Source organism: Leptonotus elevatus, chromosome 2 (assembly GCF_054856555.1).
Source record: "Leptonotus elevatus isolate MCC_2025b chromosome 2, RoL_Lele_1.0, whole genome shotgun sequence".
NCBI classification, from domain to species: Eukaryota; Metazoa; Chordata; class Actinopteri; order Syngnathiformes; family Syngnathidae; genus Leptonotus; species Leptonotus elevatus.
This window is the reverse complement of record NC_141240.1, coordinates 2,522,257-2,547,908: the sequence shown is the minus strand read 5'-3', so window position 1 is coordinate 2,547,908 and position 25,652 is coordinate 2,522,257. Positions and strand designations below refer to the sequence as shown.

The 25,652-nt window shown below is 43.1% G+C and overlaps 2 protein-coding genes across 5 annotated transcripts in view; one reads left to right on the top strand and one right to left on the bottom strand.

Annotated features, from left to right (window-relative positions):
• Nucleotides 1–196: 196 nt before the first annotated feature.
• On the top strand, nucleotides 197–20,402 carry LOC147178154 (uncharacterized). Its single transcript, XM_086070101.1, has 8 exons — nucleotides 197–803; nucleotides 861–1,444; nucleotides 8,199–8,297; nucleotides 8,396–8,594; nucleotides 16,530–16,695; nucleotides 19,536–19,717; nucleotides 19,786–20,015; nucleotides 20,187–20,402. The coding sequence occupies exons 1-8, from the start codon at nucleotides 197–199 to the stop codon at nucleotides 20,400–20,402; spliced, it is 2,283 nt and encodes a 760-aa protein (XP_085926227.1).
• The window catches only part of plxnb3 (plexin B3), a 148,268-nt gene continuing 136,847 nt past the window's right edge, over nucleotides 14,232–25,652 (bottom strand). For all 4 annotated transcript variants that reach the window (XM_086067153.1, XM_086067156.1, XM_086067155.1 and 1 more), the window contains exon 39: nucleotides 14,232–24,057. In XM_086067153.1, coding sequence (XP_085923279.1) covers nucleotides 23,953–24,057 — 105 coding nt within the window. In that variant the 3' untranslated portion in view covers nucleotides 14,232–23,952. The remainder of the gene's footprint in view (nucleotides 24,058–25,652) is intronic.

Here is a 25,652-nt window from a genome sequence, read left to right as displayed (position 1 = left end):
CTTTTACCAGCCAAGGGGACGTGAGTCACAGAATTTTCCTCCTCGCCTGGCTTCATCCCAGCCACCGGGGCCAAACCAACGGTTCCTGCCGCCACCTAGTGGACAGTTTCCGCAATGACGGGACCCAGAATCCACCTTATTTGCATTGCAGGAGCCTATGATTGCATTAAAGGTGAGCGGAACTACTTTATCATTTATGGTAGACACTGGAACACGTCACTCTACCGTTATGACATTACCACCTGGAAGTACGCTCACTGCTGATGGCATCTCGTTGGTTGGATTCAAGGGAGAAAACACTATTCTGCACATGACAAATCCGTTACAAACGCAGTGCTGCACGCAGACGTTCATGCATTCATTCGTATATGCACCGAACTGTCCTGTAAATCTTTTGGGAAGGGATCTTCTCATAAGGACTGCTCCATTGATCCAATGTGGGCCGGACGGGCTAATGCTTCAGTTCCCAGATGGACATACTTATTACTGCGCGGGTGAATCCGCCTCCAACGTCTCCACCCAGTTCCCAGTGGTAACTCAACACGCCATGACATGCACCACTGCTGACATCTACTGGGCAAAGATTGACACTGATTCCCCCGGCTGGAGGGACGCTGAGACTTTTTGGACAAATTGGTCTTCGTGGGTGAGAAATCTAAGATCATATGATGTGATATCGGACTGTATACATTGCACATTATTTTATGACAGGTGTGGTGATGAGATATACAGTGAAGCATTCCGTACAGTTGTTGACAACGCCTGGGAGTTGCGTGTAGGTGATCTGTTTCCAGGAAGACCCGGCGTGGCTTTTTCTGTTAATCTGACTGAAGAACAATCTCGGTGGTATGAGATGGCAGAACTGCCTGGTGAATCTGTGCTGGCATGTCATCCTCATATTTCACTGATGGTGTCATCCCAGCACACAGCGAAAGATTTGGGTCCATTTGTTCTGGCCTGCACAAGAGCAACGGATTGGCAACATTCTATACATACAGATTTACTATATTCCAAATCTCTTGATGCCTATTGGATTAAATCTGATTTGTTTATTTCCATGTCTGTCTTAGAACATCAACTTTTGGACCGACATCATGGACGAGAGACATCTGACAGCGAGCTTGCTGGTGACATGATACAATCTTTGCCTGCTGCACTGTGGTCTACTGACCCGACTGATGTGGGCCTGTGTAAAGTTGCTCCAGTAACTTTTGAAGTAAAACCCGACTCCGTTTGGGTACCACAGTACCCGATGAAGGAGGAGGGACGACTTGGCATCTCAGTAACAATTGATGGTTTGCTAAAAGCAGGGGTTATTTGTAAAATTGATAAGTCTAATTACAATACTCCCATTCTCCCAGTAGTAAAGAAAAATACTGGTGAATTTCGTATGGTGCATGATCTCAGAGCTGTTAATGCTAAAGTTCTGACACCCACACTTCCGGTGCCAAATCCTCATTCAGCTCTGTCACAGATCACTCCATCAAACACGCATTTTACCTGCATTGATCTTGCAAATGCATTTTTTTGCATCCCTCTTGACCTGTCTACGCAGAAGTATTTTGCATTTACGTGGAATAATGAGTGTTATTCCTACACCCGGCTTCCTCAGGGTTTTGTGTTGTCTCCTGGAGTTTTCAATGCTTCCCTTCGACAGCTGCTGTCACCTCTCCAACTTCCTCCTGATGTTCTTTTAGTGCAGTATGTGGATGATCTACTCCTAGCTGCACCATCCGAGGAGTCCTGCCTTCAAGCTACACAGCTCCTTTTGAGCCACCTGGCTTCAGTGGGCTTGAAGTGCTCCAAAGGCAAACTCCAAATTGCCCGGCCTCAGGTTTCATTCTTGGGTCGACTTATATCGAGGCATGGAACAGGTATTTCTCCGTCACACAAAGATGACATTTTGCACCATCCTAAACCGACAAATGTTAAACAAATGTTGGCTTTTCTGGGTCTGTGCAACTATTCCAGACATCATGTTCCGGATTTCGCGGAACTGACTCATTCTCTCAGACAATTAGTCTATGAAAAAGGAATGAGAAACCTGTCACATGCTCTTAATTGGACTCCGCAGCGATCCCATCACCTGCGGACCACCGGACGACCCAACCTGAGGGCCACATTTGCTGAATCCAGTGCCCGGTTGTCGAGTCAGAGGACATCATTCAACGGAGATTGAGTCAAGTGCCCTTTTCCTGGGCATCATTCCACGAAGAGTCACATTTGCGGGCAGAATAATCCCGGTGACAAACAAAAGGACCTTGGGCAGTCTACCCTGAGGTCCTTAAAAAGAAAAAAAAACTAACACGACACTCTTTTCATTCAACAAAGAACTTCATCAAGAGATGGCTTCGAGGCGGGAAAACATCTCCAAACGCTGTCACATCATGACACTTTTTCCCATGTTGATGTTGATGCTGATCTGGTATTTCTGTAACCCCCTTGCTCCAACTTTGAGCGTAACTACAACACATCGCATTGAGCAAGGTATTGATTCTCCACGCATTCCCTGGATCATATCCTGGACTTATGATAACTCAATTGCTGTGATAGTGGCTCCAAACACAAACACCTCTGTTAAAATTCCAATTAAATCTTTGAAGGGATTAAGGGGAGGGAAGCAGACAAAAGGGGGGGACTGGGTGAAATACTGGTGGTATTTGACAGGACATTTACGGCGAGATTGGAGTGCTCTGATAACCACCCAGGACGGACGATACTGGCCTCCGGGAACTAGCGAGAAGGCAATTTTCTTTAGCAAAAGGATAACATTGCGTAAAATGGGAGGTCGACTCGATTTGACCTTTGCTCTTCCTGAAGGAAATATACGGCCGCCTTATGCAACTCTATATAACACCTCCTGTTTTGGGCTATTGTTATGGGTATCCCAAGGCCTTTTCTACTGCTTGTAGATGTTGTTTTTTTGAAATGGGTTCCATTGTCTGATAAAACATTTCTAGGAAACCCATGTGATGGTATGTAATGATTAATCAAATGTTTTACCACGATATTTGCTGTTTCAGATTTGCAGGGATATGCCTCTGGCCATCCTGAAAAGGAATCCACTATTACCAGCAAATATCTGTATCCTGAAATTGGTTTTATCATGTCAGTGAAATCCATCGAAACCACCTGACCCGGAGCAGTCACGTCTGGATCATGAGTGCCCTTGGGAGGTTTAGATGTAAGCATACTGTTATACCTGTTGCAAACACTGCAGTCCTGCAGTTCACTTTTAACAATTTGTCTCATGAAAGGATGCCACCAGGTGTACCTTCTTTCCACCATATACCTGCTTCATCTTTTTGTCCCGCTTTGGACATCCACACACTTTTTTTCTTCTGGACTTACTTTTTGCTGCCACAGCTTAACTGTTTCTGTTCACATTCAGACTCACTTACAGTTAGTTGGAGTGTAGGCCGGTACCCCACAACATTTTTTTGCTGCTCAATCTGCTAATTAGTTTCCTGCTAATACAAAATCATTAGTTCAAGAGTAACCTTTTCATCTTTTTTTTTTTTTTTACTGCCACCGCTGTTGGGAGCATTAAAGCATCCCGCAATTTAAGAATATAATCCTGATGTTTAATGGGTGTACCGGTTACAGTTTGGAAATCGTTTCACTACCATTTTTTTAATGCAACATGAACTGTCATGTGTGCATATTTTTCCAGTGGAGTTGATGCATACAGACAAACTTGTCGACTTCCTCCTTCCCCGTTCTGATAAAGGGCAGCAGAAACACTGCTGGTCTTTTCAGAAACATCCGTATAGAACATGTGACTGTAATCAGGAATCACAAGAGCTGCAGCAGTGGAAAGATGCTGTTTCAAGGAGATGAAGAGCAGAGACCTGGTGGCTTCAAGACAAGAAGTTTCAGATGGAGCTGTCAGCAAGAGGTTATCCACATACTGCACCAAAAAAAAAAAAAAAAAAAAATACAAATAAAAATAAAAATCCGGAGGAAGTTGGAGAGGTGACAGCAACTGTCGAAGGTAATCATTGAAAAGTCCAGGAGACAACACAAAGCCTTGAGGAAGATGAGTGTAGGAGTAACATTCATTATTCCACCTAAATGCAAGATACTTCTGCATAGACGGGTCAAGAGGAATGCAAAAGAATGCATTAGCAAGATCAATGCAAGTGAAATGAGTGTGGGTTGATGCAATTTGAGACAGAAAAAGTAGGAGTTAAGACGGCCGCATTAATCTCTCGCAGGTCATAAATCATACGAAACTTTCCAATATTTTTCTTTTCAACGGGTAAAATAGGCGTGTTATAATCAGAGCCGGAAATTTCACACAACACTCCTGCTTTGAGCAAACCGTCAATTGTTTCCGAAATGCCAATCATCCCAGCCTCTTTTACAGAGTATTGGGGAACATAGTTACCGTCTGATTTCACAAATTAACACTGATATTAAAATTAGCGCTAAGGCTTTCGCATCTAGACTAGAAACAGTAATCTCGACAATCATTCATAGCGACTAAACAGGCTTTATTAAAGGTCGTCACTCTACTAATAATATGAGGAGACTCTTTAACCTTATTAGCATGTTACAGCGGCATGATAAAAAGACAGGTATTATATCGTTGGATGCAGAAAAAGCCTTCGACAAAGTTAACTGGTCCTTCTTTGCTGTTTTAAATAAATTTGGCTTTGGGAAGTCATTTATTCACTGAGTGTCAGTATTATATGATTCTCCTAAAGCTACAGTTACTACTAATGGGATTAAATCTTTCTCTAGAGTTTTACTCTACAGAGAGGCACAAGACGCCCATTGTCCCCTTTATTATTTGTGATATTTATTGAGCCGCTTGCATTAGTTATACGCCAGGAAAGAAGGATTCAAGGAATTCACTTCTGGGTAACATAACACAAAATGAATCGATATGCTGATGATATTTTACTTTATTTAGAAAAACCTGCTAGGGGAAGTATTTAACTTAATAACTAAATTCTCACATTTATCAGATTGTTCTATTAACTGGACAAAATCAACACTACTACCTATTACAAAAAAATCATGGAACCCTGCAAGCCAGGACACACACTACTCATTTCCTATAAGGTAATTTAAAAATACTTAGGCATAAAAATCTCAACCAAATTAACTGATTTAATTTTTAATAAATAATTTAAATTTCACTCCATTTCTGGATAGCATTTTCAGTGACTTGGAGCGCTGGAATAATCTTCCCATTTCTCTAATAGGACGAATAGCCACCATTAAAATAAAGGTTTTAGCCAAAATAAACTATATTTTCTCAATTATTCCATTCAAACCTACGTCTAACTGGTTCCAGTCGTTGGACTCAGCCGTTAGAGAAGAAAAGGTTAGTGTATCTACTCTTCAGAAAAGTAAATACAAAGGAGGTCTCGAGGCACCAAATTTTATGCACTACTATATAGCTAACCAGCTACACTATATCATTCTATGGGCACAACCCAAAAAAAGATACCCCCCCCTCCTCTACTTTTTTTTAATGCACCACATACACTCACCGACATGTCTGGTAAGCAGGTGGATCAGAGCGGGGGGGATATAATTTTTTTCTGCTCCATCTCACCTGCTCCCAATTTTAATGCACCACACACACACTCGTATATACACTGGGTGGGGTCACATCCACGGTCAGTCGGCGAGCTGGCGAACTCAGTAACAGGGTTAGCTTTCACTAGGTACGCTGGCGTGACAACCGGGACCTTTCCCCACCGGGCCTGGGGTTCAGGAGTGCCGTCTCCTGGTGCTCCCATCTCCCCTTCCGCCTGCAGTGTTCCACCCCACCACGCGACTGGGGGTGGGCGCGGGTGCCCTCGCCGCTCTCCCTGGGGTTTGGGGGGCTGGTGGGGGTGGGGTCGGGGGTGGTGGCGGCTCGTGGGGGGAGGGGGTGGTGGTACAGGTGCCTGGGGGGGGGGTGCTGGGTCGTGGAGGGAGCGGGGGCTGTGGGCCGGTAGGGTGCTTGGTGGGCCTGCCGAGCCCCATTCTGCTGTGTTGGGCTTGGGGCGCGGGCCGTGTTGGGGTGGGGGGTGATTCGGGGGTTGTGCCTTGGCGCTGCCTGGGGGGTTGTGCTTGCTCTGTCCTGACCGGAGTCGACGGCTCCCCTCTTTGGTGGAGGTTTTCATGCATGCCAGATCCACCACACCATCTACCGAAATTCAAACACAATCTGCTTCTTCATCTGGTCGTTGAATCGGTGGAAGCTGCTTCATCTATCCTTTTTTCCTTTCCTCAGTCTTTCCTTTGGTCTCTTGAGGTCTCCCTAATTTGTTGGAATTTAGATGTTTCTGGGGTTGGTGAAAGATTCTGGTTGGTAACCCCGTGGGTAGTAGGTGATGTCTGGTCAGTGCTGGATTTCACTTTTCTGTTATCCTTCCTTGGGTCTCCTGACAATTTCATGACTCTAGCGGAATTCTGAAGTATTCGGTTTAGGTGAACGGAATGGGATTTTTAAGAGGTTTTAGGTGAATTAATGAGCACACACTCACATGCACACACATGCACGCACACACATTTGCACACACACACGCGCACACACACGCACACGCACGCACGCAAAAAAAAAGCAATGATGATGACATGTCCACCCAAAGTGTGTCATGTGCCCTATATGTCTATAAAAGTGTATTGTGCAAACCTAGTCCAGTGAGTTAAGAGGAGCAACCAGCGGGGCCCCCCCAACCGGGCGGGGGCAGGAGGCGCACCCGGTCACCAAACCCCCACCCACCCCACTGGGACCCTGGCGGGGAAATATGGGACCAGCCCGGCGGGGCGATAGGGCTCGCCCCCCGGATACTGGGGCCCGCCCGAGGTGCCAGGAGGTCCACCGGAGCGGGGCGGGCACAACACCAAACCCAACCACCCCCCCGGCCCCCGGAGCGCCGAGACCTGGGCCACGGATGGGGCCCCCGGCCCAGGGGAGGGGAAGGAAGGCGTACAGTGGAGGGGGAAGGGAGGGGAATTAAGTAACCAGATTTAGGTGAACATATTCTATATACATAGACCATGTTTCTATAAATTTTGATATTTGGTTTTTATTTGAGGCAGATATTTTTTCCATTAAAATGTGATTTATGAGGAGGTTAGACCATTGGTCGATATTCAGAGTTTGTTTATTTTTCCAGTTAACAAGAATTGTTTTTTTTTGCGATAGTAAGGGCTACAAGTGTAGATTGAAATTGTTTATGTGGTAAGTCAGTTGTTGTTAAGTCACCTAGCAAACACAAGTTTGGAGAGAACGGTATCCTACAGTCCAAGATAGCGGAAAGACTTTAGTCCAGAAATACATAACCGGAGTACATAACCATAAAGCATGAAAATAAGTGTCTGTAGTGTTTTGGAGACAAATGTCGGAGTCTGAGAGTCCCATTTTCTTCATCATATATTGAGTAATGTATGTTCTATGAATAATTTTATATTGGATAAGTTGTAAATTTGTGTGTTTTGTCATTTTAAAAACGTTTTCACAAACTTGAATCCAAAAGTCAGATTCCGGAGCTATAGACAAGCTGTTTCCCATTTCGAGATGGGTAAAGACGTTTTATCAGTATATGAAAGTAACATATATTTTTGAGAGTTTTATATCTCTAAGGGAGAGCCCGGATACCCCTCGGAGAAAACTTACTTCGGCCGCTTGTATCCGGGATCTTGTTCCTTCGGTCATGACCCACAGCTCGTGACCATAGGTGAGGGTAGGAACATAGATCGCCCGGTAAATCGAGAGCTTTGCCTTTCGGCTCAGCTCCTTCTTCACCACAACGGACCGATACAGAGTCCGCATCACTGCAGACGCTGCACCGATCCGCCTGTCGATCTCCCGCTCCAACCTACCCTCGATCGTGAACAAGACCCCAAGATACTTGAACTCCTCCACTTGGGTCAGAATCTCATCCCCGACCAGGAGAGGGCACTCCACCCTTTTCCGACTGAGGACCATGGTCTCGGATTTAAAGGTGCTGATTTTAATCCCATACTGCTTCACACTCGGCTGCAAACCGCTCCAGCAAGAGTTGGAGATCACAGCTTGAAGAAGCCAAAAGCACCACATCATCTGCTAAAAGCAGAGATGCAATGTTGAGGCCACCAAATCGGACCTAGGATGTAACATTTCTTTCGTCTCCAAGTCTTGCCGGGTTCCGTTGAACATGGAACCCTCTCTTTCCATTTCTGAAGGTGGCGTGTGTGCTTTAAACCTTCAGTGGACTCAGCGCTCTTTGACCCACTACTTCCTGGTCCCCCCGGACGCGCCCCACACCCTTTTGGTGGGTGCAGACTTGCTTGTCCGCCTTGCCGTCCAGGTAGACACCATCAACAATGTACTAGGGGCCCTGAACGGGACTTCTTAGGCATTCAATAATTCTTGGCTTCCCTCCCAACCCATCGTGGAGTTCCACAGTCTCACGCGTCGCCGCGCTGCGTCCGCCGCTGTTTCTTGCGACACTCCAGCACGGACTACTTCGGGACCCGTAGCGTGTGTGTACCGCCCGTTAGGTCCTCCGACTTGGTCGCCCAGCAAGCCGGCGACCCCGCGCTGCTTAAAATCAGTCTACACCTGCCTGACCCTGTCACCAACCCCGTCTCGCCTGACGCGTTATGTGACGTCAGCGATTTAAAAGACTTGCTCTCTGTGTTGCAAAGGCTGCGTCTGGTTAAAGGCTTTCTGTTTTGTGACTCCGCGTCTCCGCCCGCCCTGCGGTTGGTGGTTCCACGGAGCCAAGGGGGGTCATGCTAACATTCGCCTACGACGCGCCTTATGCAGGCCACTGCGGATTCAAGGCCACCGTCACCACGCTACAACAAATGGCGTAATGGCCCCGCATGCATAACGACGTGGCAACCAAAATTAAAGGATGTTTGGTTTGCTGTCATCGAGCACTACTGCGACACCTTCCCATGGTCTGATCTCCAACTTAATCGGGTGGGACCCCTGGTCAGATCGCTGGGAGGAAATAAATACTTTTTCACAGTAGTGCGCGTTTACCAAGTGGGTAGAATGTCTGCCTGCTCCAAACGACACCGCGCACACCACAGCATTCCAGCTGCGCGTGCGCCGACCGCCCGGGGTGCCTCCAACAGAGGTTTCTTCCACTGAGGATCAGGTCAAAACGCTTCGATCTTTATCCCCCATCTACCTTTTTCATTCCCTATTTAGTTAGTTAGGTTGCATGTTTTCTTTTAATCTTTGATTCGCATTTTTATTCAGTTTCATTAATAGGTAAGGCTGTGACTGATATATGTGTGTGTTTACTAAATAAATTTGTTGTCCAGAAACTCATTTTCTGCTAAATCATTTGTGTTTATTTACTGAGTGGAGTAGTAATTCTCTTATGAAAGCAAAGAACTTCATGATTAACTAAAGTAGCAACTTCAGATTATGAATACTTGATAATAGGATTTTTATTGTTTATTTTGCTCTTACAAACAAGCAAAGTCAACGTGGTGCCCCAGAGGTTGCTGAAGAAATTACAACTCCCCTCAGTACCGTCAACATTTTTCATAATATATATATATATATATATATATATATCTGTGGTGGGGGGTACAATCTACACTTTCGCTTAGGGCACCAAATCACCCAGGGCCAGCCCTGTTCCTCGGCATGTGTTTGTAATAAATCGATCGGTTTTATTTCAACTTTGTATGGGAAACTGGCCCCTAGCGCACTACATAGGCCGGTTTGTGGGGAACTGTGTTGGGATTATCAGAGCACCCTACACACAATATGACCAAAACTATGTGTGGGCTCTGCCAAAGATATATATATCTAAAAAATCTTGTCACATTTGAAACATCTTTATATGTGTGCCTGGCCTTCGCAAACTGACCCTAATTTTACGATCGCCACACAGCAACAGTAATTGGAGGTTTTCCTGTTATGTTGTCATTTGTTTCCGTAACAAGTAACACTTGTAACTGTGTTAGGCCTAAGGCCTCTTTAACGTGTTATTTTGTACATACAGGGTGTAATATAATTACAATATTGTTGTTTCTAGTGATGTATTGAATTATTGTTACATTTGATATTATATTATTGCACCATGGTGACACCCCACTGACCTGAATATATGACTGGATAGCCGATACCATACACGCCCATGCAAGCTGTTGAAGTCACAGCGCAGCCATCTTGCTCCTCCCACCTCGCGAGCAGACTACTGTATAAACTATATGGTATACATACAGATGAGACACACAGCTCAAAGGCAGTTAGTATAAGGCCGGGGGCAGGGCGGGGGGTTTGAAAACAAAAACAAAACAAAAAACAAGTGGACGATTTGTGCTGCTCTGAAAACCCCCTTTTTGTTGTATTGCTCAGTTCCTTAGACCCCAATATTAAAATTGGCAGAGGCATCTTTTGTTGAATTACAGTTATAATTCTTTAATAAACAAATATACAAGTTTGCCGCTGTAAACATCATTAAGCATATAATTTCTACATTTATTTAAGGCAAGTTGTAAAATGTCTGAAATCCTCTTTATGTTTAACAAATTTAAAACACCATAAATCATGCTGTTTCTACCAGTGACGTGTGGTCAGGATAGGCAAGGTAGGCATTGGCTGAAATGAAAGTTGAAACCGTTTGGCCTTTTCTATTTATTTTAATTATTTCTTTCATTTCAGAAAGCCTACACTACCTATAGGTTTAAAAGTGACTTTGTCTGGTCTTCAGGCAAAAATACTGCGAAAATTATCCTCCTGTAGGCAGCCCTGTCCGCGTAGCGATGTGTGTTCGCGCATGCATAGTCAGTTTACCAGTAGAAAAGTCATTTACGCAAACAAGTAGCCTTTTTACGTTGCTGTAATATTCCTATGCAAACGTACGTTCGCACAGTGCATTCGTGAATTCACTTAGTGCACAGCAAAGCAGTAAAAGGATGCCACTCTGGAGAATATAAAACTATTTTCACATCTTTATTTTGAGGGAAAATGCCATCTTTTCAAGGATGGGAGACCAACGCCTTAGCTACCGGCTCTTTAGCAAAGTAAGGGACAAATAATTTTTTGTACTTTTCACAAAGAATGGTGCAAAAGGAAAGATTGGCTTTGTGGATGTGCTTCGATTAACTGCCTCTTTCACTTTACATGGTGTTTGGCATTGCTATTGCTAAAGTTAGGAAGTGAAAACAAGAATTGTGACTGACACACCTGAGAAGATGGAGTTGGAGAAGGCTCACAAAGAAAGAAGACAAAAAAGCTGAACAGGAAAAGCAAAATAATGAAAGAAACAGCCTCTGAAACCTGCAAATCAAGGTTGTTGTTTTTTTGAATGTGTCTTCCTTTTATATAGCATTATTGTTTGTGAGATGAAAATTATATTTTTCACTTCAGTTATCAATGGCACAATTTACCCCACTGAATTCTGACTAACGGCACAACCTACCCCGCACTGGGGGCAAGTTGTGCCACAAAATCACTTAAAAAATAATAAAATAATAAAAAAGCTATATTTCTCAAACAGTTTATTGAAGATACAAAGTGATTGCTCCCAGGGATGCACGACATCCTAAACTACAGTATATTAACATATTTTAGTTGGCGGCATTGCTGTAATTCCCTTGCGTAAAAAGTAAAAATTGGCACTACTTACCCCACTCTCCCCTACTGTGAACACATTCTGGAGGAAAATGATGTGCGGGCTGGAGTAGTGTCCTCAGCAGGTCCTAAGCAGTGCATGTAGCATACTGGGAATTTGCCATAATGTCCGGAGTAGTCACTTGGGGCCTTCATTGAAGTGATTAATGCATGTTAAAAATGAAACTTTATTTTTATTGTCATGATACAAAGAATGTCACACCGTCACATGGGCAGTAAAAAGTTGTGTGCTTGAAATGAAATGAAAATAATCTTGCAATCAGTTTTATCCCTTGTAGAAAAAGTATCAGTAACAAAGAGAGCTCGTCCAATCAGAGCAGTCATCACAAAAAGTGTACAAAGATCAGTAGCTTCCTCCCATTACATGAATCTGAATCATCCTTACCATCGTCTTCACAATATACAAACCCAATTCCCAAAAAGTTGGGACACTATACAAATTGTGAAAACTGAATGCAATTATGTGGAAGTGCCAAATTTCAATATTTTGTTCAGAATAGAACATGGATGACAGGTCAAAAGTTTAAACTGAGAAAATGTATCATTTTATGGGAATAATATGTTGATTGTAAATTTCATGGTGCCAACAAATGTCAAAAAAGTTGGGACAGGTATTAATAAGAGGCTGGAAAAGTCAATTTCACTTAGAAAAAAAAACAGCTGGAAGACCAGTTATCACTAATGAGGACAATCTCTGTGCGTAAGGGTCAAGGCCGAAAAATTATACTGGATGCCCATGATCTTCGGGCCCTTAAACGGCACTGCACCGCAAAGAGGAATGCTTACTGTAAGGCTCTTCTCTGGGCCAGGGGTTATTTAAAATGGAGTGTGGCAAAGTGGAAACCTGTTTTGTGGTCAGACGAATCATGATTCGAAGTTCTTTGTGGAAAACTGGGGCGCTCTATCATACTGACTAAAGAGGACAAGGACAACCCAATTTGTTAGCAGCACTCAGTTTATAAGCCTGCATCTGTGATCGTATAGGGTTGCATGAGTGCGTTTGGCATGGGCAGCTTCCACATCTGGAAAGGCATCGTCAATGCAGAAAGGTATATTCAGATTCGAGAACAACATATGCTCCAGGCATCATCACTTTCAGAGAAAATCTTGCATTTCTCAACATGATAATGCCAGACCACATGCAGCACCAATTACAACATCATGGCTGTGTAGGAAAAGGACCTGGGTATTGAAATGGCCAGCCTGCAGTTCACTTATTTCACTTATAGAGCACATTTGGCGCATCATAAAGGGAAAGGTGCAACAAAGAAAGCCCAATCACAATTTGTATAGCGTCCCAACTTTTGGGGAATTGGGTTTGTACATTGTAAATCTTCAGCATCGTCACACACATGCAACCTAGTGTTCAAGTTCAAGACCAGGTGAAAACAAGCAAAGAAAAAGTGACACATCACAAACATCGGGGGGGGGGGAAAAATCTGCATTCTCAACACAGTCATCATGACTGAAGTTTTCATAAAAAGATTAGTATTGACAAGATAATATTACATTAAAACCCAGGGTAAACACTGATTTGGTCACAACACTCATTACTAAAAACAGTTGTGTGCTCATCATCATCATCATCATCAATATTATCATTAATATTATTGCTTTTTTATTTGTGGACATTTGACTTCCATCACTACAGTTGCTCGACAGTAAGAGATAAAGATTAAAAACAATTTACAACATGCATGTTAATTCGCAAAATTGTTCAAATTGCTAGCATAAGTATATAGGCTAGCAATTTTATATATGCAACATCCACAAACTTACATATGGATGGACCGTCAATGCCACTTACTTGGCGTCGGGAAAAGTGAAGCCACCGGAAGTGCCTTGGCGGCCATCTTACATTGCCACTTTCTCTGTGCTCAGTAAATGTAGTCCTTTGCAATCACAATAATATTACATTACTGCTTGAATAGTAGCTCATTAATTTATTTAATTTAGGTGTGCAATCCTGCGGGGGAGAAGCATACTTGACTTAATAAAAAACTTAAGATGAAATATAAAAACATTCTTTAAACAGGTGGGGGGGGGGGCGGAGCGCAACACAATATATGCACATGACTACGGCTGATAATGTTGCAAATGTAAGGACGGATTATGATGGATTGTGATGTGAAACGGTACCGTTCAAAAAGTAAACTGTCTGGAAATACCAGATTATCTATGCACGGGCTGATAACCATTTTACGACAAATATTTAATTCCCTGCATAGTAATGCTGTCTACACATCCCAAAAAGATAATTGTTGAACTAAGATTACAAATTGAATTGTTGACCAATTTAATAAAATTGCGTCATTTGGTAACACACGATTGAATAAAAATAATCCAAAGTGAATATATTAAAGTTAATGAATTAGGAGTTCATTAAACTTAATATATTCACTTTGGATTAATTTTGGATTGATTTAATTCAAGTGAATATATTAAATTTAATGAATTCATAATTAATTACATTTTGGATTAACAATTACTTCAATTGGTAACACACTATTAAATAAAGTTAATCCAAAATTTAATGAATTATGAATTCATTAAATTTAGTATATTCACTTGAATTAAATTAATCCAAAATAAATCCAAAGTGAATATATTAAGTTTCATTAACTCATAATTGATTAAACTTCATTAACTCATAATTCATTAAACTTCATTAAACTTAATATATTCACTTTTGATTAATATTTGATTAATTTAATTCAAGTAACTCATAATTGAATAAAAACTTGAATTAGAAATTGCTTCAATTGGTAACACACGAATTAAATTTGTCTAAAGTTAAATTATGAGTTCATTAAACTTCATATATTCACTTGAATTAAGTTATTCCAAAATTATTCCAAAGGGAATATATAAAATGTAATGAACTCATAATAAAGTCAATTTAATATATTCACTTTGGATTAATTTAATTCAATTGTGTGTTACCAATTGAAGCAATTTTAATAAATTGGTCAACAATTCTATTTGTAATTTTAAATTGGTTCAACAATTCTCTTTTTAGAGTGCACCTTCATCAACGGGATCATTGTCAAAAGGAAGTGCCATGTTTGTGAAAAAAAGTGGACTTTTAAAATAGGCCTATTTACATTTTTTTTGTTTTTTTAAATAACAGTTGGCAGAACTATGTTACACGAAAACCCGCTAGCTGACTGAATGACTGAGGAAATCAAATGTAGTGTGTAGCTGAAAGGAGGCGGAGACAGAGAGAAACTCGAGTTTCATTGAGATAAACCTGGCACCGACCAGGTTAGGTTCATAGAGTCTGTTACTATGATAACTGAACTTTAGCTTAAGTTACCTCTTTTTATGAAACAGGCTAGAGTTACCTCTCTTTCTCTGGTTTCAGTTACCTCACTTTCTGAAACAGAAAACGGAGTTTCTTGCATTTCAGGCTTAACAGACTCAGAGTTTTCACTAAACCTGCTTTGTGAAATGGACCCCTGGTCTTGCTAAAACTAATGCTATATACTATTGCTATCTTGGTTCACCACGGCCATATGCTTAATTTACCAGTTACGTAACTTCACATGCCATTGCTGCTACTGAAGCTGACTTGTCTGCACAGGACGCTGTGTGAAGCCGCTTGGCTCTGGCAGAAGTTCCCCCCTATCTAGGCAAACTGTATTGACTTTCTGGACACCAGATTTCTGCCCCCCCAGCTAACTACAAGCAAGTCAAGAGGAAAATAGCCCATTGGTCCTCCGAGAGGCGGGATGGAAGATGGACCAATAAGGACGCAAAACATGGTAACGAACCCTATGGAAAGGAATAAAAGGATCCTGAGACATTGCTGCTGTGGATGGAGTAAAGTAACAATTTACCACGGTCTGCGCATTCACCAAGGGAAGACAAAGTGTGCTGGCAACAGCTAGCCACAAGCTTGCACTGCATCAGCAGTTCAGACAAAGAGGCATCACAGTGAGGTTGAGCACCACAGAGCTAGTGAACCCAACATTGCAGTTAGAACGGAAGAACACCGGTATTTTGGGCAGAGCCCACAGCAGCAGCAGAACACCCCACAGCAGGAGAGCAACATCGCAATCACTAAGCTTGTAGAGAGCGCCTCCAGGGAAGTATGTACAGAGACCCCAACTCATGTGGCCTAAGGCCAGCGACAAGGAATCATGGAAAAACTTTGATGATAGCATATGGCATACTAGGAGTGTGCTCAAAAAATCGATACAGCAATACATCATTGCGGGCCTCATTACAATACACGTATTGATACGCAGGCTTCAGAATCAATACTGTTTTAAAAATAGCCCACCAGTGATTGGATACTGTGTCTTGCTAAGAAAAATTAAAACAGAGAAAGGATATCAACATTTATTTACTTATAAACTTAACATGGTACATGTTTCTTAATGTAACAATTTTCTTATATTTTGTTTAAAAACAAAATAGAATGTGTTACATGAAAAAAGGTTGTTATTATTAGGGATGTCCCGATCCAATCATGTGATTGGAAATTGGGGCCGATCACGTGGTTGCTGACTCTATCTGAATCGGACGAAAAATATGAGGTTATTTTTTTTTAAATAACTTTTTATTAAATCTGGAGTTGGACGGTGGCACAGAATGACGCTTTTTCCACACAGTGCATGCGGCATGGTGTCACTTTACTACAGTGACACTATTAATGTCATTGAGCGGCGGGGCTAAATAAGGAAATTATGCAGATGTATTTGGAAGTAGATGATAATAAGTTACAGTATTATCATCTTTAATGTGGAAAGTGGAGACGGTGCGACTTGCACTGTGTGCAAAGTAGGCATTTCGTGTGCGGAAAGGATATATAATAGATGCGTTGCTGCACCGCTGCACCTCATTGACGGGCAGCCTGGCTACTTGGACGTGCTTCGTGCCATCCCAGCGAATCTAGCTGCTGGCGCGCTTCGTTTCTTCCCCGTGAATCCAGCTCTGGTGCCTGCCCCGGCGGCTCTGGAGTCTGGACACCCTTCGAAAGGAGCCCGGTGCCTAGCCTGGCGCGAATTCGAAGGGTCAGACGTCCTAGCGGGGCCGCCAAAATTTGCCCGGGCCGGCAGACTAGACTGGTGCGAGTCCAGCCCCAAAGTCATGATATGGTAAGATTAAATACATTTTGATTGCTTGCTCTTTAAGTGCAGCTTTTTATTTGTTGTAAAGTTGGCTTGTTTCACACACATATATACAGTATTTTTTCTTCCGAAAGTAAAACAACATTAGGTTAGCCCAGGTTGTGTTAAGTAGCATGCTTTATAATGGCTACAGTAGGTTCTCAAAAATAAAGCTCTTGTGAAAAATGATATACTGGTTGTTAATAGCCCTTTTAGTAACTCACAGATGTGCAAAAAAAAAAAAAAGGAAAAGTTTTTTTTAAATGGTTTACTTAGTTTAACCACTGTCCACTCACCATATAAAAGGTGTTGGGGTAGTTTTGTGAGGGAAAAAAAATCTAGAAAAAACATCTCCTTAATAAAATGCCAAGGTATAGGATCGGGACTCAAAATGAGGTGACTCGGAGTCTGGTCCAAAAAAGTGTGATTGGGAGTCGGGACATCCCTAGTTATTTCCCCAAATATTTCAAATAAGCACATTTTAGAGCTGTAATTTTAAAACTTTGATATTTTTACTCATATCGGCCCATGCCTATTTATAAAGTTTCCTGGTGTGTCTGTGAAAGCTGCTCCTTGCTCTGCAGTGCGTGCACATTTAGACCAGGTATGCCGTTTGGTGGTAAACCAGAAGAGCTGCTAACAAAACCATTTTTGTCATCCAGCATAATAAACATATCATTTAGGTATACATATGACTGTTAGAATAAAAATGCAGGTAAATTAATGTAAAATATTGGGATATGTATCGACGTGAAGATCATGTATTGGGATACATATGTATCGCGATACGCATCCAGACCCCTGTATCGTGATACGTATCGTATCGTCTGGTTGTTGGCAATACCCAGCCCTAATATGCACCACCCTTCAGAACACCCTATAGGGGAACCCAACTTTCAAACTGAACATCCTCGGCCATCTCATTCAGGAGGAAGGAAGAAATCGGTTTGGAGACAAACCACCAAGGAGAAACGTGAGAAAGGGAACATTTCCAGGTGGTAAAAGAGCGACACCTCCTGAGGATGTCATGGAGGAGAGCTGAAGCAGAGGAAAAAGACGGCTTGAAGAACCTCTGGAGCAAGATCACGGAAAGGCTTAAACACCTGAGGAAAGCTGAAACTTATTAAAATAATTCATAAACACAATATACTGTTTTACTGCTATGCTGACGACACCCAGTTCACACTCCATTCAGCTCTGTCATTTTCACTTCAGGTTTGCTTGGAGGAGATATAGGCCTGGATGTCTACAAATTTTCTCCAATTGAACAGCAGCAAAACTGAAGTCATCATCATTGGTACCCCACATCAAATCAAGTCCCTCTCCCTCAGCAGCATCCCCATTTTTGATCAGAACATTTCCCTGCCATCCTCTTTCAAATACCTGGGAGTCACATTTGACTCACACCTTACCTTTGAAACCCACATTCACCATCTCTGCAAGGTCTCTTTCCTCCAGCTCAAAAACATTGCCAAACTCCGCCCCTCAGTCTCCCAACCAGATGCTGAAAAATTGGTTCATGTCTTTGTCTCCTCCATGTTAGACTATTACAACACCCTCCTTGTCAGGATCCTTGGCAAGAGCCTACAAAAGTTGCAGCATATTCAGAACTGTGCTGCCCGGGGTCCTGACAAGGAGGCGCAAATACGACTATATCACTCCCATTCTCAAATCCCTCCACTGGCTGCCCATCCAACACAGAATACACTACAAACTGCCTACTCACCCATCAGTGCACTCATGGAACTGCTCCTGACTACCTCCGTGAGCTACTCACCCTCCACACTGCCAGACGAACCCTTCGTTCCACTTCCTCTTCATATTGCCTCCATCAACCCAGGACCAAACTCTCCACCATGGGAGACTGGGAGCTCTGCAATGCCCTCCCAGCGCCCCCACAAAATGTAAAACCCTTTAAACACACTTATTTCAGAAGGCCTTTTAAATTGTATGTTTTCTATTTTGTTGACGGTGACATGGTGATCACAAACCTTCACTTTTTAACTTGTATTGTTTTTTAATTATGTATTTATTTTACTTGACACTGTAGCATTTTGAGATTTCTTTGGAAATGTAAAGTGCATTCCAAATGTATTATTATTATTATTATTATTATTATTATTATTATTATTATTATTATTATTATTTCATTATTATTATTAATATTATGGTTCTGGCTTGGAAAGCGGAGGCCATCCCGTTGTCCTGGTGCCAAGCAGTCACCACCTTCATCCCTAAGGAGAAAGTCTCCCAAAACCTCAGCCAGTTCAGAAGCATTGCTCTGTTGAACGTGGAGGGGAAAATATTTTTCTCCGTTTTGGCCAGATGGATGACAAATTACCTCTTGGCGAACAAGTACATCGACACCAGCTGCCAAAAGGCAGATGTCCCAAGGTTCCCTGGCTGCGTGAAACATGCAGCGGCGATTTTGTAACAAATCCAGACCGCCAAGCGAAGCAAAACAGACCTGCACGTAATTTGGCTAGATCTGGCAAATGCCTTCGGCTCAGTTCCCCACCAGCTCATCACGTATGCCCTCGACTTCTTCCACGTACCAGCAAGCGTCCAGAACCTAATAGCAAAACACTACTCAATACAACGACCTGCATATTTGCTACACAACTCGAGAAATCGCAACCAACTGGCTCTGGCTTGAGAAGGGAATAGCAAAATGGGATGCTCCATCTCTCCTATCCTCTTTACAGTGGAATTTGAGATCTTCCTGATCGGCGGAAGACAGATGTTCCGAGATATTAGATCTCTGACAGGCCAAAGACTACCAGCCATGCGGTGCTACATTGATGACATTACCACCCTCCTCCAAATAGCAGCTTGTATTGCAGAATCCTCAAGCGGCTGGAAGAGCTACTAGCCTGGGCTCGCATGAAGATTAAGCCACCAAAGTCTCACAGCCTTTTGATCCGGAAAGTGTTCAGGAATGACAACATCGTATTCACTGTGGTTGGTGAAAGAATCCCTCTAGTGGCAGAAGAACCTATGAGAAACCTCGGTTGGTAGGTACACGGCCGATCTCACTGACAAGAGCATGACCTCAGATCGACCAGTGATCCCTACCAGGGAAGTTCAAGGTGTGGTGCTACCAGTTTACCCTGTACCACCGTCTAATGTGGCCCCTCAAACTGAGCAACATCACCATGACAACGGTCCTGAAGTTGGAGGCAAAGGCCAATAATTACATCCGAAAGTGGCTCGGCCTCCCTCGATGCCTCTCCCCCATGGTACTCTTTGGGAGAAGCACCCTGCAGCTCCCCCTGCAGTCCATCAATCTGGGGTGCAAAAAGGAGAAGGTGAGGCTCCTCTTTGAATTGAGAGACTCTCCGGAACCAGCAATTCAAGCTGCCAATCCTTAGATTTGCACAGGACGGAAGTAGAATGCATCTAAAGCAGTAGACCAGGCCCTAGAGCCGCTAAAGCATCAGGAGATTGTTGGCTTCACACAGCTGGCAGATCTGGCCTAGGATGGAGCAGCGCCAAAGAACTGGTCCAAAGCCACCAAGAAGGAAAGGAAAGCTATGGTAATCTCAGAAATCGCCAAGAGCAGGAAACCTAAAGATCACAGCGGAGAGCCAACAACAGCAAGGCAGATGGACTACTTGGGAGGCCGTGATCAACAGAACCATCACTTGGGCCGACATGTGGTGAACTCCCCAGACAAGGCTGAGCTTCCGGATTAGGGCTACCTATGACATGTTACCCAGTCACCAGAATCTTCTCGCCTGGTTTGGCACAGAAGAACCCTGCCATCCATGTAATGTTCCAAATCCAAGCCTGAAGCACATCCTCTCTGGTTGCAAGATGGCACTGTCGCAGGGAAGATACAGATGGCGGCATGACAAGATCCTGCACAAGCTAGTGGAGACCCTGGAAGCCCGTAGGCAGCAAGTAAACAAGTGGATACAGTTGACAAGCCAGGAATGACAGCTCAGCGTTGGTCTAGGTTACAGCTGTCGCTCTTGTCACTAGGAGGGGAGTGGCAGCTAGCAGCCAACCTTGACCACCAGCTGAAGTTACCTGCAGAGATGACTAAAACCTCCCTACGTCCAGACATCGTACTTTGGTCAGCACCTGCCAAAGTCGTGGTCATGGTAGACCTGACTGTCAAGGAACTGAGGAACACAAGGAGGTTGCATACGAGCGGAAGAAAGACAAGTATGCAGAGCTGGCAACAACGTGCGCAAAAGCTGGGTGGAGAGCATTTACTTTCCCAATTAAGGTTGGCTGTAGGGGCTTCACTGGGGAATCTACACAGCATCTCCTGAAAACACTTGGAGTCAAAGGATCCAACAGGAAGCAAGCTCTTCACGACTTCGCGAAGGAGGCCGAGCAAGGGAGCGTTTGGCTCTGGTTCAGAAGGAAGCATAGGGCGTGGGGGAAAGAAGGATCCAAAACAGGCTGCAGGGGGCGGTAGAGAGACAACTCTACCGCTGCTCCACCACCTGGAGATGTTCAGGGGATAATGGAGCGAAACATCAGGGAAGGGTGGTCCCCAGCTGACGACCCTGCAGCCTGTACAATGGCACTGTCGGCGGTGTGTCAGGCAGAAATGCCAAGAAGGTACAACTACCTGCGCTTGCATCTAAGTAACCGCGTAACAACTTGTGACTCACAAGAATAGCTCAATTCACCATTCGATATGATTGTAGTTTCTTTCATATCCTCACAAAGGTTTTGTGCGTGTATTCCCGTGTTCGAACAACACGGCAATTTAACGTTAACGTTACTTACGCTGAGTAATGACAGCTATTTGGAGATGTTAAAATTTTAATAAACTTCACATACTGTAGCTAATGATTTAATTTGACGTAAATAAATTGGTTTTCTGCCTTTTTACCAGTCAAGTACAAAAAATACACAAAGGCTATTATTTTGTGATTGGCTGGTCGAGGGCGCAGAGGCGGTACTTCCGCCTCCTACCTTTTCCGCATCCACTCCGACACGCATATGCAACAAGGCTAAAAATAGAATAGCTTTCGGGCTCATTAGGATTAAACGACTCGGAGTAAATGAGATTGGTCTTTTTTGTAGTATCTTCTTTCGCGGATCCGACCAATGACGTCATTGATTGATTGCGCAAATTATGACATTACAGGCGATTACCGATCATGCAAAAAATGCCTATTATCAGCCGGTCAAAACTAAGCCGATCAGATTGGTGTAAACTCAAATTTTGACTATGTAGGCTGACTATAATGTAAATATAACCTTTGTATGACTTAATAAACTCTGAATTGTTGATGCAAAAAATGAAGTTCATTCTTTTGAGAGGCTCCCCTTCTTACAGAGATCCTGGTGTAAATTACATTGATAACATTGTTTTCAATGAAAACCGCATTGAAGTTTTCAGTAAGAGGGGCAATGTAAGATGGCTGCCCTCTGGCTTCAGCCGCGAGGGGCCATTGATGGTCCATCCATATGTAAATCCATGGTAGCATCACACAGTTAAAACTGATCAACTGTAGCATTGATATGACAGTTGATATAAATGATGCTGATATGCTAAAATACTGAATTTGAGAGGTTTTTGTTAGATGACAAACTTTTGCTGTACGTTGCCAGCATACAAATACATTCGCTCAATCACAATAGCACTCATACCGTATGCTTGCAAGCCCAGGCTTGGACTTGGTGTCACAACACTAGCCAGCTGCAACAGTGAAGGCACAGCTGCGATAAATAGGGTTTAAATATGGTTTAAAGCAGGGTTCGGGATAATAATTACTTCCGTGAACACTGCAACGTGACGTTGTTGTTTTGGGTGTACGTCACTCACCTTTGCGCATGAGAGTCGCATCATGGGCGTGTTGCGTTCACATTGGATGTCGCATTTGTTTTTGTAACGTGAACAGAACATAAAAAGATTGGATTAAACAAAAAATCTGAATTGGGCATACGCCCTGCAGTGTGAACATAGCCTTAGACTTGTTGAGTTCATCTCGTAAAAAATGGGAGCAAAAAAAATGTGTTGCATTTTAGGACATACCTCATTTAATGTGTCAATTGCTTTATTCTCATTACTATTTACATTGTAGACTCTCACTGAAGGCATCAAAATAAAGAATGAACACATTAAGTTATGTACTTAATAAAAAAAAGTTGAAATAACTTGTATGCAATATTTATAATATTATTGTATTATAAATTACTCAATTTATAAAATTGTATTCTGCTAAATATTGGAATCAGCATCGAGCTTAAAAAAAAATCCATATCAGTCGAGTTGTAGTTAATTTTAATTTTTAAAAAGAAGGTTCAAGACAACTTTTCAGTTTGGCATTTAAATTATATATATTTTTTACTCCTTTTATTTTCTAATAGCCTTGCTTTTTAGCCTTTTATTCTGTTTTCTTCTACAATTTAACTGTTTTTATTTGGTTGTCTTTTAGTTTTTAGCACCAGTGTTTCCTCATAGGGGGCCTCCGCGCTGGGAGGGACGGGGCGGTCGTCCTGGAGGTCCCTTGGGCCTGGGGGGCTTTGGCGCTCCTCACTGTGTGGGGTGCGCCGCGGGCTACTCATGTGGCCTTTGGCATCTACCTGGTGCCACGGGCAACACGTTGGTGACCGGTGGTTTAAAGAATGTATGCACAAGTTAATAATAAGATTACATATAGCAGGTTGGACTTCACTGGAGTTTTGTTTTGTTGTAGGCTGAGCTGGAGGTGGAGCTTGTTCACATACAGAGCCTCATGTGTCATACAGAAAGGGTTTTTCATGGCGACAACAGCAACGCTTCATCCAACTGGCTTGGGCTTGGTATATTTTTGTGTCAAGAAGTGAAATACCGATAGACACCTGAATGTGTGGTCAATGTACCAATCATGCTGAATATTCCTGATTGATTGACTGAATCATTGATTTTTTTTTGTTTGATTGGATTCAGCACAATAAATTCAACATATAATTGTGCTTTTACTTGATGAGTTGCAAGGTTTTCTGGGAAATGTAGTGCAAGCCGAAGTGTTCGCTCTCAATGACAAAACACGGTGACTCCTGAATCTGAATTCACTCACTCACTCACTCACTCACTCACTCACTCACTCACTCACTCACTCACTCACTCACTCACTCACTCACTCACTCACTCACTCACTCACTCACTCACTCACTCACTCACTCACAGTGTTTGAGTCTCTCAACAGGAAGTCTCCACTTGTCTCATGAATTTTGCCACTTTTCCTGCAGCCCGGTGTCTTGGGTAGAGGGTTCATCAGAAGTCATCAAAGGTCATCAGAGATCAGTGACCTTGTTCTCCACCAGCGCAGCAACCTGCTGCAGTCGATATGCCAATTGCATTTTCTGACCACAGTTGTCCTCCTCCAGAGATATGATTACCTGAGCAACACCACCACATGGACACCTTGACTCAATTCATTGTGTGTGTGTGTGTGTGTGTCTTTGCTACATAATGGGGCCGCACGCTCACCCACCCCCGGTTTTACTACCATTGTGGGGACAGAATTGTCCTTGTAGGGACATTTTGGTGGGCCCGATAAATCCAGACCTCTTTTTGAGGGTCAAGACTTGGTTTTGGTTTTGAGTTTAGGTTTGAATTGTATTCTGGTTGGGGTTAGGGTAAGGGTTAGGCAATCAGTTGTGATGGTAATGGTTAGGGTAAGGGGTAGTGGTGCAACGGATCACAAAGGTCATGGTTCGGATCGGATCACGGATTTGAGTCACGGATCGGATCGTTTTTCGGATCAGCAAAAAAAAAAAAAAAGATAAAAAGTACTTTGTCGACTTCCGGTTTGGGCGGCCATGGAGTTGGCAGCACGAGTGAAGAGCTCCTCGTTTAGCTTTGGGAAACGCCATATTTGGTACAATAATTATTTGACAAGACAACTCGACATGCGCAAATCAAACAAAAAAATCGATCCTACAGGTTGAAACAACTCATTCTGGTGGAGATGATTTTGCCGCAAGTGATACGGATAGCCGCCATGACGCCGGGGAGCTACAGGCTAATGTAGCCTCGGCAAATCTGCAAATGATACTACAAGAATTGAGAGAGTTTTGCCGTGAAAATGCAAACACTTAAAGCGAAATAAAGGAAGAAATTAAGACAGCTAACAATAGAATTGATGACGCCAAAATGCGCATTTCAGAGACTGAGGAAGGGGGCAAGCTAAGCTGGAAGATCAACTAGCTGATCAAGAGGGACGAGCGAGAAGAGACAACATAAGAATTCACAGAATTGAGGAGGCGGCCGAGAGCAAGTCTGCGTCGATGATAACATATGTGGAACACTTGCGTAAAGAAAAATTGGATTTGCCATCTACCACGATCTCAAAATTGAACGGGCGCACCGTGCACTGGGCCCGAAACCAGCCGCCGAGTCTCCCCTGAGGTCGATAATAGTGACATTTGCCAGTAGTAAAATGAAAGAGGAGATTCTGCAGTATGTATGGCACAAAAAAAAGGTTTATGTACAATGAGAGGAGAGTCTTTGTTGACCACGACTACGCACCGGAGACGTTGAGGAAGCGCCGGTAATACACAGAGGCAAAGAGGGCGCTGCGGGAGAAAGGCATTTGATTCCAGACACTTCCAGCTAGATTGAGAGTGTTCTACGAGGGAGAGACGTGCCTTTACAACTGCAGGAGGCGACAATCGACATGGTGAAGAGAGGCCTTTCTGTCGGCTGTCTACAAAACCCTGAAGAGCTGGGCTGACAAAATTAAAAATCTGATGTGGCATAAGTCATGGCCTTCAAGAGGAGGAGAACAGCAGTTGGAGGCTCCACGGGAAAGATTCAAGAAAAACTTGGATACATACAGGCAAGCGGACAATTGAAAACATTCTGGTAAGGAAACGTTGGAATTTACTTTGTGGGGCAATTAGATCATATACACTGAGATTATATTGAGAGAAAATTGGGTGAATTTATGTTGATTTAATTTTTTTCTGTTCGAGGATGTTCTGACTTCTGA